At 38.2% G+C, this 11844-nt stretch overlaps 1 protein-coding gene across 1 annotated transcript; it reads right to left on the bottom strand.

Annotated features, from left to right (window-relative positions):
- Window positions 1–4270: 4270 nt before the first annotated feature.
- Window positions 4271–5598, bottom strand: LOC138886020 (uncharacterized mitochondrial protein AtMg00810-like). The gene is made up of 2 exons (XM_070167041.1): window positions 5227–5598; window positions 4271–4405 (listed from the first exon to the last, which is right to left on the bottom strand). The coding sequence occupies exons 1-2, from the start codon at window positions 5596–5598 to the stop codon at window positions 4271–4273; spliced, it is 507 nt and encodes a 168-aa protein (XP_070023142.1).
- Window positions 5599–11844: the final 6246 nt, after the last annotated feature.

Raw genomic sequence — 11844 nt, 5'->3', positions numbered from 1 at the left:
ACTGGGGGCCGAAACTGGTCCACTAGTTTTGGGTTCGATAAAGGCCCAGCGATGTACGGTGATGACATTTTCTTTGGCACCAATAAGTCACCAAGCCCGGTGATATCTTCCAAAGCTTCGAATTCCACCCCATCCAAGAAACCATAAATGTCAACTACCCTTTGAAGACCCTTACAAGAGCGACCTACCAATTTAGCAGCCTCGCGGATTATGGCATCCGACAATTGAGGGGACTCAGAGATATCAGTCACTCCGAGATCATCCCTCGAGTCATCTTTAGCTATTCAAGAAGCCTCACTTCCGATTCCTTCCTTGATCATCTCAGTTTGGGACAAAGCGGCCTTGACTTTTTATGGCTCTAGAACTTCGGCCGAAGCTCCCTCATCAATTTCCTCCTTTTCGAGGGCTTTTGTGTCGAAGAACCAGCCCGAGCACAGACCACCAACTGGGAGTTGTCTTCTCCCTACTCTTCTTTGGACTCATCCCTTAATTGGTGGATTTGAGTCCGAAAATATAGTAACAGCGCCCCTGGGCTGATGATATCTCCTCGCCAGTCTTTTCTTCTCTAGGCCTAGGGGACTCAGAGCCTCTTTCCTCTTCTTTTCTTGGGCCTGCTTCAGAGCAGGTGGTTGGGGAAGGACTTCTTCATCACCAGATGGTGGTCTCATTGTAACGTCCTTCTCGAGACATACAAAATAAAAAGGATGAGTAATTTTGAGAAGATGCGTAGGCAATAGCCATTCCAGGGAAGAAACCTACCGTAATTATGAGCCTCCCATTGGCCTTTAGACAACTCCATCTAGGCATGTTCTGAGTAGGGTCTCTGTGACACTAGGCTTTCGGCCAATTGCTTAAGTTCTGAAATTGGTTCCGGCATATGGGCCTCAACTGCAACACCAAAACAAATATGAGCAAAGGAAATAGGAAGTAAAATAGCAAATTAAACATTCAAGGTGAAGTGTACTTACACTTCATGTTCCACTTCTCAAGGAACAACATATTTTCAGTAGGCATCATGTCCGAAGTCTTTATTCGGACAAATTGGACCATCTAGCCTCGATCATGAGACTCGTCTATATTGGAGAATGGGGATCTATTAGCCTGGCGGACAAGCTTAATCAGCCCCTCTCGATAGAACCGGGGACTGTAGAGGTGCATAATGTGATCGAGGGTGAAGGGACATCCCTCGATTTTACTTGTGAAGTAACAAAGAAAATAACTATTCTCCAGAATGAAGGGTGGATTTGGCCGAGGTGACATCGTACCTCTTGCAAAAGGCAACGATGATGGGTTCTACGGGACCTATCATGAAGGGGTAAGTGTAAAAACTTAGATACTCCTCCATGCGAGTGGTAATCGATTCCTCAGGAGTAGGAACTACTACATCCTTGTTCACCCAATTACACTACTCTTTTACCCTTTTGAGGATGTCTTTGGTAATGGTGCATATACACCTCGAGCTTAAAGTCAGCGTTGGTTGGGCACCCTGGTAGAACAAATTCCTCAAGGTGGGGGTCCACCAGAGCCTCATAGCCGGCGGGTCATGATGAAGAAGCGGCCTCTTTTTGCGGCACGATTTTGAAAGTTTTAGCCATTGATAAATAAGAGAAAAAAGGAATGGGATTATACGCGGTTTGATTAAGGTTTAAGGAATTTGGTTGTGAAGATTGTAGAGTAGAGAGACTTGTTGAAGAAAAAGCAAAGGTAGGGAGGACTTTGAGTGTAAAAGTTTGAATGAGGAAAGGGTAGGGTTTTATAGGTAGCTGGTGATGGTTCAGAACCGGTAGTGGCCGACAACAACTGACTGGCATTTAATGCCTCGATACCCGAACCGACGGGACGTTTCAGTATCCACTTGTCGCTGACATTATGGTCGGGTTCGTCGCTTACGTCATGACCCATCGAGATGAGATTGGGAATGTTCATATCATTTCTCGTCGTCTTCTCTCCGAGAAACAAGGGGACTATCTGCATACGGTCAAAATTGGGCTTGCCATGGAATGTGGCAGGCCAAGGTTCGACCCCATGTTATATCGGACCGTGATGTAAAGATAGATTGCTGAGCTAGTGACCCAAAGATCGATCGAGATTGAGGTCAGCCAAGATTGAAACCAGGAAGGATGGAGATCGAGTAAGATTGAGGGAAGCTTGTCAAGCCAAATAACAGAAAACCAAAATATCCACAATCGGAGGAGGATCACGGCGGAAATCACGGCACTTATCAAGAAGAGGCCGGTTAATTAGCTAATCATTGGATTTCTTACTGTATTTAGAATTGTATTAAGGGTAGGACTCCCCTACTATATAAAGGGGAGCTGATCATTTGTAAAATGCATCACATTTACGCAATATAAAGCAATATACTAGCTTTCTCTTAAGTTTTCAATACTCTGTTACTTTGTTCATATTTTCCAGTGTAATATTCGTTTGGTTCGAGGGCGACCTAGCTCGAGGGCCAAAGCTATACATTTACTTTGATTTGCTTTTATTTCTATTTACAGCCAATATCAATTTACGTATTTTCTCAATTTATGCCAAGTAAAATCACGTGTCCTTAAAACTATGTGTAAATTCAATTGTTATCCGCTTTTGGGGTAAACACAGTAATTATAAGGTTTTAGTTTTCAAAGTGTTTAATGAATACTTCATGTGCAAGGAGCTTGTCAAATAACTCCTCAAATAATATAATATTGTTCTAGGATCGAATAGCAGTAAAGAGTTTTTATTATTCAGGACAGAGACCACTTAAAACTTTGGGGTTAATATCACCCAAGGTCATCCAACTATCTCTTAATTTCAAAAAAGACACTCAATTATTTTTTGTCACTTAAAAGTATTCCAAGTTTACCATTATCACTTAAAAGTCACTTTGGCTCAAACCCTTGCCCATAAATCTAACATGACAAAACATTTAATGATAAAAATTCAAAAATAAATGCCAATATCAGCTTAAATGAACCATACTTACTTTAGACTCATTTCTCCTTAAACCCAATTTTATCCATAATCCAACTAGATTTTAATATGAAAAATCATCGTTTCCCTTCTTTCTCCTGATAAAATACGCACCTACCAGTATCGAGCACTTTTAGCACATTAGGGTTTTTAGAGAAACAAGGTTCTGATGAACTTTTGTTGTAGCTAGTTCAAAGAGAGGTAGGAATGTGAAGAGAAAAATCATGTCTAGATTTGTGGTTGATGTGCAGAATAAGAAGTCTAGATAATTTAAGAAAATTTAGGTCTTATGAATTTCTTTTGGGTTTTTGGCCGTATAGATATAGTCTTAATGACACATCATATTTTGTTTTTCTTTTGTCTAACTACTGCTATAGGCTCTCTGTATTGCATTGCAGGTGTGTCGACAACTTTCATTATGCACTTTAATTTTATGTGATGCTTACTAAGTAGGTTTTTTGTGTGATGGTGTTATTTAATAAGCAACACTTTAAAATTAATGGAATAGTAGTTTGTAAAAACGAGTTCTTATTAGCCTTATTATTCTTATGTACTTATGATACATTTATTTGTTATGTAAGATGAATATAGTAATATTAGAAAATTATAAAACGGTCCAAATAGGCACTATGGAAAAGACAAGGCAAGAATTTTTTTAGTATAAAAGAATCATGAAAGGGGCATTTTATCAGAGACAAGACAAGAATTTTGTAGTATAGGATAATTATTCTAAGCTGATGTGGCATTTAATTTTTTTTATTGAAACGCATTTGGGTTACGAGTGAAATCGAATTTAAGGTAAAATGAATATAAAGTAGGTATAGTTCACTTAGACTGATATGACATTTATTTTTGGATTTTTCTCATTAAATTTTATGCCATATAGATTTATGGATAGGGGTTTGAGCCAAAATAACTTTTAAAGGATAATGGTAAACTTGAGTTACTTTTAAGTGACAAAATAGCTGAATGACATTTTTGAAATTGGAAGATAGTTAAATGACCTTTAGTGGAATAAACCTTAAGACTTTGATAACCAGTTCTTTATTTGTGAGAGAGAACCATTAGTTGCTAAATCATGAGCGATAAATTTTATCTCCCTCATGTATTCAATACTGATAAGTCGTGAATCACGCTTTAAGTTAGATAGTATCTCATGTAGGCCAAATACTCATGACTGTGACTTATTAGCATATGTTGTTTGCAGGATGTCCAATGCATGTTTTGCACAGGAAGATTGGGCTATCAAAGGAGGCCATGATGGCATTGTACGTAAATGAGGTTGCTTGTCGCTGCCACAGTTTGTATAAAGGGTTCAAGTATTCTCGTCCATTGTCGTCAAGCTGATGTATTCGGGTAACGATAGGTGTTTCATCAATGAAGAAAGGATATCATAACCAGATAGCAAGCTAGTCACTTGAGCTTGCCAGGTTAAATAGTTAGTGCTTTCCTGCAGTTTTATAGTGAGTTTGTGAAGTTGGATAGAATTAGATCAACTATGAAAATTGTGCTATTGTTCCATGATTGACAACAATGAGAATTGATAAAATTCCAATTTATTGGATTTTGGATGAAGGTGTTGAAGATACACATGGGAAAGTTGCTGAATTGCTAGATTTGAGATGAAGAACCCTAGACAAGACAATGTAATTGAGAGAAGAAGTGAAATAGAAAAGAGAGAAAATATATGCGTTCACTAACTCAATGAAACAGTACACTACGCATTGTTATTTATACAACCTAGCTAATCATAACAAAATGATCTATAATTAGCTACTCTACTAACTGACCTAACAAACTACTAACCACCTTAATGATAAATAGACTAGAATGCCCCTACTCTATGTACAACTAAGTAACCTCTTTCTCTACACTCCCCTCAAGCTAGGTGGTGCAAATACATCAAACGCACCTACCTTGGAACTAAAGTACACATGCGAACTATGTTCAAGCTTTTTGTTAACAAATCTGCCACCTGCCCTTTTGTTCCTACATATTTGGTGTTAACTAATCCCAATATATTTTTCCCCTTATGAAATGATAATCTATTTCAATATGTTTTGTCCTTTCGTAAAACACAGGGTTGGCAGCTATTTGTATTGCTGCCTTGCTATCTTAATAGATATCAACAGGTAACCGAATTTTAAATCCAATCTCATTTATTAATCCAATTAACCAAACTAACTCTGCAACTGTAGCTACTAAACTTCTATATTCTTCCTCTGCTAAACTTCTTGAGACAGTAGCTTGTTTCTTCGACTTCTAGGATACCAAGGAATCTCCTAGCTTTATTAGAAAGCTTGTTACAGAATTCCTAGAATGCTGACAAGCAGCCCAGTCTGCATCACAATAGGATTCCAGTGTGCCTTTGTTATTACTTGAAAGTAGCACTCCTTGGACAGGATGGTTTCTAATATATTTGATTATCCTCATAGCTACCTCCATGTGGGATTTTTTTGGTTGCTGTAGAAATTGATTCAAAGTTTGTGCATTGAATGCTAGATCAGGTCTTGTTATTGTTAGGTACAACAGCTTCCCAATTAGTCTTTGGTGAGCTCCTGAATCAGGCAATAACTCATCTTCTGCACTTCCGTGAGTCTTCAGATGATCATCATACTCCTTTGTAGTCAATCTTGCATTCATCTCCAAAGGTGTTGTAGCCGGCTTAGCTCTCCAAGTCCAAGTTCTGAGATGAGTTCGAATACATATTTTCTCTGATGCATTAGAATTCCTTTCTCAGACCTGGCAAATTCTATCCCTAGAAAATACTTTAGTTCTCCTAAGTCCTTCATCTTGAAGGTTTGTTGCAAAACTGTCTATGTTTCTTCTATCAGTTGTAAGCTAGTACCAGTTACTAGCATATCATCTATAGACACAAGCACAATAACAGTGCCTTCTGGTAGCTTCTCGAAAAATAAAAAGTAATTGTATTGACTTTGAGAATATCCAAATGTACACAATGCTTCAGTAAGCTTCTCATTCCACTGTCCTACATTTTGTTTAAACCCATGTAAGGATTTTTTGAGCCTATAGATAGCATGTGACTCCACTTGGCTCGTAAATCCTGGTGGCAACTGCATGTAAATCTCATCAAATAGATAACCCTGCAAAAAGGCATTATACACATTCATTTGATGGATGTGCCACCTCTTAGCAGCAACAACAGATAACACTATATATCCTCATAATTACCATCTTGACTACAGGGGAAAAATCTCCTTGTAGTCAATCCTTTCTGTCTAAGAGTATCCCTTAGCCACTAGCCTGGCCTTGAACCTCTCCACCTCTCCTGAAGCCTTATATTTAACTTTATATACCCACTTACCATCAATTGAAATCTTGCCTTTAGGAAGTGATACTACCTCCCATGTATTGTTACTTTCCAGTGCCTCAATCTTTGATTGCACGACCTCCACCCACATAGGTGTTTGGCTGGCTTCAACAAAGGAAGAAGGCTCAACAATGGAGGAGAAAGCTACAAGATATGCCTGGTATTTGGGAGAAACACCACTATAAGTTACATAGTTGGCTATGCTATAAGGAACACTCTGATGAACATTCAGAGAAACAAAGTCCTTTATCTAGACAGGTGGATTCCTATCTGTTATAGATCTTCTAATGCCAGCAGGTTGTGGAGACTGATGCCCTTGCAACTATGCTTGTGCAGGTGCTTGTTCCTGAACAGGACTATGATTTGATGGACCTGCTTCTTCTTTAAAATCGTCTACCATAGGGAGTTCATTGGGAAACATTTCTGCTTCATAATCTGTATAGGGCTCTAGTTCTTCATGATTGATCTCTATGTTGTGCCCAGAGTTGATTCCATTTTGAGATGTGAATTATGGATCATAGGTTGAGGTATCAGGTTGCAAGAAAATAGGGGAATGAGAGTTGGTGTTGTTTGGATCATTTGAAGGGAAAAATATTTTCTTTAAAGATAGTATTCCTATTAACAGAGAAGTAGTTGTTAGTCAAATTCAAGAGTACATAGCCTTTCTCAACTGATGAATATCCCATTTGCACTGCAAGGATTGCCCTTGGTATAAACTTGTCATGTACTTGTACATATTTTGCATAGAACAGATATCCCATTACTCTCGAATGTTCTAATGAAGGTTTCCTATTATACATCTTTTCAAAAGGTGATGCATCATTTAGGACTAAAGAGGGCATTCTATTTATGACATAAGTTGCAGCTAGAATACAGTGACCCTAGTACTTTAGAGGACTGTGTGCCTGAAACGTCATAACTCTAGCAACCTCTAAGATGTGTCTATGCTTTCTCTCAGCTACTCCATTCTACTGAGGAGTATAGACACATGTTCTCTTATACACCACTCCAAGAGCTTGAAACAGTTCTGTAAAAATTGAGTTTACAAATTATGGTCCATCATCAGTTGTGAAAATTTTAACTCCTTTGTCAAACTGAGTTCTTACATAATACAAAAATTGTTTCAGCACAACACAAACATCTGATTTAAGCTTTAAAAGAAACAACCAAGTCATTCTTGAGAATTCATCTACCAGAGTTAGAAAGTATTTATTTCCATCAAAGGTTGGGACTCTATATGGTCCCCATACATCAACATGTACTAGTTAAAAATATTGTATAGTTTTGATACTGCTACTAGGGAATGGAAGTCTAGTGTGTTGTCAGGGGAATCTCATGGGAGGGGTTTTATTTTTAATGGTTGAGTGGAAAAACAACAGGAAATGGGAAGGAGTTTGAATGGTTTTACAGGCTGTTAAAGAGGCTGAGGAAGGTTATATAAAGGTTTTCCATTAGTTAACAGACAGACTGAAAAGAGAGAGGAGGGAGATATACAAATACACACATACAGAGAGAAGCTAAAGACTAGACAGAAAACAGTTTTGAATTAGAAAGAGAGGGTTCAGAAATCAGGGAGGGAGACAGAAAAGAAATTCCTGTTTATTTGAAACTGAAAACACTGCTTTTTCCTCATCCTTTTGTTTGGAATTTAGCATCAAGTTGCTACTGGTTCTGTCAAGACTTAGGATTTTCCCTTTTGAGTATTTGAAAAATCGACATTGGGTACTGTATCATCGGGTTACTGCTTGGTTTATTTTGCCTGGGATTGTCATTGCTGCTGTATTGTTGTTGCTATCTTCTGCTACTGCTGCTGATTTCCCCTACCTTCTTCTTCTTCTTCTTTCCATTTCAGTATTCCCGGTACACATTTTGAATCCCACATTGATGTAATCGTAACAGTTGAAAGCATGAAATGAAAGATGTTGAAGAAGTTTAATCATTTGCTGCAATACTTATAGTGTTATAAGATATTGATGGACTCGTGTGACTTGCTAGTTTGTAACTCAATAGCATAAAACAATAGTTAGTTTTATACTTAACTGAAGTTTTAGTTTTTTTAGTATTATGATTCATAGTTGTTTGGTTGTGCGAAGGATGCAATTATGCAATTCGTGGAATACATGAATAGTTGACATAGTGATAGCTAGATTCCCTTTCAGCTATATATTATATGTATAGGTTAGAATGCTTCAACCTTGCTAAATACAACTTAGTTTTGATTTATTTTGAGTTTTTTTTATCGGATCTCGTTAGGCAGTATATAGGACCACGTTCGAATCCCATTAGTAACAGTTTCTAGTAGTTAATTCCTTTAATCTAGTTTAAATAAGTTAGTTAAATTCAACTCGAGAAACATTTGGAGTAAGTTTGGCACTTCATCAAATTTCGTATGCAATTTCCTTTATCAAATTAAAAGCATGTTCACCCATGGAATAAGGCACGAAACAATTCCCGCCTCGGCAAACATAATAAGGATTCAGTCCGTATTTGTCCAAACCAGCAAAATTCGGCATCATCCTTTTCTTTAAAGATAAATGTAGTAAAGACGTAGTCATTGTAGGGTACCCTTCTAAAATAATGAGACGAGCCTCGCCGAATAAAAAGGCAAATTGCGGGGCCCTCAATAATTGGTCATAATAAATACTTAGAATTTGGGATGGACTGTTTAGTGAATTCCACTGCCTTCCCCAAAGATAATAACGCGTTAGACTTTTTAGGCGCGACTTAATTAAATTACATTCTTAAATTCGGGTGCGCATTTATGTGACCCAAATTCAAATCTCAACGGAGTCGAAATGTGTTAACAACTACGGGTGCATTGATTGTGACGTGGTTCGAGATGCATTTTCACGACGTTGCAATTCTATAAAAATAAATGATAATAATAAAAGCGGTTTAAACTTAATAAAAGCACATAAGTCACAACATGTATTTAAATCAGATATTTAGCCATTATAACAATTTAAGCGACCGTGCTAGAACCACGGGATTCGAGGGTGCCTAACACCTTCCCTCGGGTCAACAAAATTCCTTACTTAGAATTTCTGGTTCGCAGACTTCATTTGGAAAAGTCGAAAATTTCCTCGATTTGGGATTCAAGATAAACCGGTGACTTGGGACACCAAAAGCCAAACCTTTCCCAAGTGGCGACTCTGAATTAAATAAATAATCTCATTTCGAATATTGCCACTTAAATTGGAAAAACTCCCTCGCGCATTCTACCCTTCGGGGCGGGCGCGCAAAAAGGAGGTGTGACAGCTCTGGCGACTCTGCTGGGGATTTGTGAACCCAGAACCTCCGGTTCAGGGTTCAAGAATTCGAGCTTAGAATAATTGTTATATTTGGCTTTATTATCTGATATTTATTACATGTTTTGACATAACGTGCTAAATGTTGTCTTTTACCGCTTTGATATTATCTGAAATGTATATAAACTGTGCCGAACCCTTCTCTCTTCACCTCCGGGGATGTGCTTACTGGTTGAGACTCCCTATTCTGTTAGTGTCATACCTTGAAATAAAAAAGAGGCTCGGACAAGTTACGAAGCCAGATGGCCTTTTGGTTTCCGGTAAGTTGCCCCCTCCTCGACTCGAGTTGTTCGTTCGGGTACACAGTCTAGAACATATACCCAGGTTATAAACCTAGTATAACGAAACCTCATGCCGGATCCCTAGTAGGAACGCTTATTTGCATCATGTTGCATTTGACATAGGGGACTCAACACAGGGGTTGGGTCCGTCTAGGACAGACAACCTGAAATGAAAAGACCATCCTGCTGCATCCCGTTTGTTTTGCACATTTATTTGCTTCAGATCTGCATGCTGACCGGTTTCTAAAAAGGGTTCAAAAAAAAGAAGAGAAAATAACAGCATAGGGAGATAATTATTTATTTTTTGAAAAAAAAAATAAAACCAATGTCCAAGTAGTGTCAAAACCTGGCAGGAATTTTCTTTAAAAAAAAAGAGAAAAAAATAAATAAAAACAAAATTTGTCTTTTAGTTTGATTTATTAAAAAAAAAACACAATTTTTTTACCTTTTAATCACTTCCAAAATCCAAAAAAAATATATATTGATTTAAAAGTAAAAGAAAAAAAAAAGAAGGTTGTTCCTTTTGTAGTATCTCTTTTATAAACGACTAATAGTCCAAATACTTCCTTAAAAAGATTTTTCTTTAGTCTTTATCCCTTTTAAAAAATAAAAAAAATTAATATAAAAATCCAGAAAAATATTTTTTCTTTTCTTTAAAAGATTGTATTCAGAAGAGGTTTTACTCTACGCTTGGTCAACCCCGAACTACGCCGGTTTGATTCTCGTAGGGTGCGAGATACGTAGGCAACCCTCATCGGGTCCAATCTCCCCTTCTTCAAAAATAGCCAAAATATCAGAATTTTAATTTGAGGGTCGGGTGATGCCGTTTGCCGAAGAATAGCCAAATGTTCCCGAAAGGGACGCCGAAAGGCTATCTTTGCATAAACAGCCATTTTAGTCATTTTTAAAATTTTGACCAAATTACCCAATGGCCTTAGGATCCTCGTCCCCGAGGATCTGCGAGGCCATGTTCCTAATATCGGGTCACCATTCCTAAAAAAAATATAATGATAATAAATAATAATAAAAAATCAAGTGATGTTTTTGTTGTCAAAAACAGCCGAATGTTCCCGAAAGGGACGGCGGAAGGCTGCCATTGCATAAACGGTCATCTTTGGTCATCGACTTTGGTTTTCGACCGGTTGATCCTCGCAGCCTTAAAATCTTCGTTCCCGAAGTGCTAAAGGCCGCATTCGAAAGCCAAGTCCGTCATTTTACAAAAAAAAAAAAAAGGGAAAACATAGTTTTATTTCCTTGAGTCTAATAAAAGTTTTTTGTTGGCATAACCACCTTAATAAATGTGCAGGATGAGCACGATACGAAACAAACCCTTTTCAATAATGACCAAGATCCCTTTCGAGTTGCGATTATGGTGGAATGATTTAGGCAAGGAGGGGCAAGACAAAGTAAAGAAGTATTTAAAGATCTCCCGGATTTACTAGACATTCAGCCTCGGGGTGATATTATCAGATCATCGGTCACTTGCTGGGATTCAACACACAATGTATTTCATTTCTCGGACTTTGAGCTCACCCCGACATTGGAAGAAATAGCAGGATACATCGGAGGTGATGAAGCCCCGTTAAGGTTCAAGTACTTGATCGCACCTAGGGCCGTCACAGTACACCGGTTTCTGGATTTCCTAAAAATACCGCGAACATTTCACCATCCAGATCTTGCCAAAGGTTTCTGCAGTCTCCACCTCATATATGCTAGATACGGCCACGTGGGCGGGTTCAATAAGCCAGACTTCAAACTATGCAGTAGAGGTAATCGACAAAAATGGGATGAACACAGGTTGGTAGCTTTTATGACAGCTTTTTTGGGTCTTATAGTGTTCCCAAGGAAGGACGGAAACATCGACCTAAAAGTAACTGGGGTTGTCAGTACTTTGCTCACCCAAGATAAAAGTACTCTGGCGCCTATGATTATGGCTGACATCTTCCGGGCTCTCACTGCTTGCCGAGCC

Source organism: Nicotiana sylvestris, chromosome 2 (genome assembly GCF_000393655.2).
Source record: "Nicotiana sylvestris chromosome 2, ASM39365v2, whole genome shotgun sequence".
NCBI classification, from domain to species: domain Eukaryota; kingdom Viridiplantae; phylum Streptophyta; class Magnoliopsida; order Solanales; family Solanaceae; genus Nicotiana; species Nicotiana sylvestris.
This window is presented reverse-complemented; position numbering and strand designations above follow the sequence as displayed.

What these genes read in the sequence shown, in the direction of transcription:
- LOC138886020 (XM_070167041.1), bottom strand. Translation starts at nt 5,598, where the DNA reads ATGAATGCAAGATTGACTACAAAGGAGTATGATGATCATCTGAAGACT. An exon ending in TAAAGCTAGGAGATTCCTTG is followed by an intron (nt 4,406 to 5,226) that starts GTATCCTAGAAG and finishes ATAAAACTGCAG; the next exon opens with GAAAGCACTAACTATTTAAC.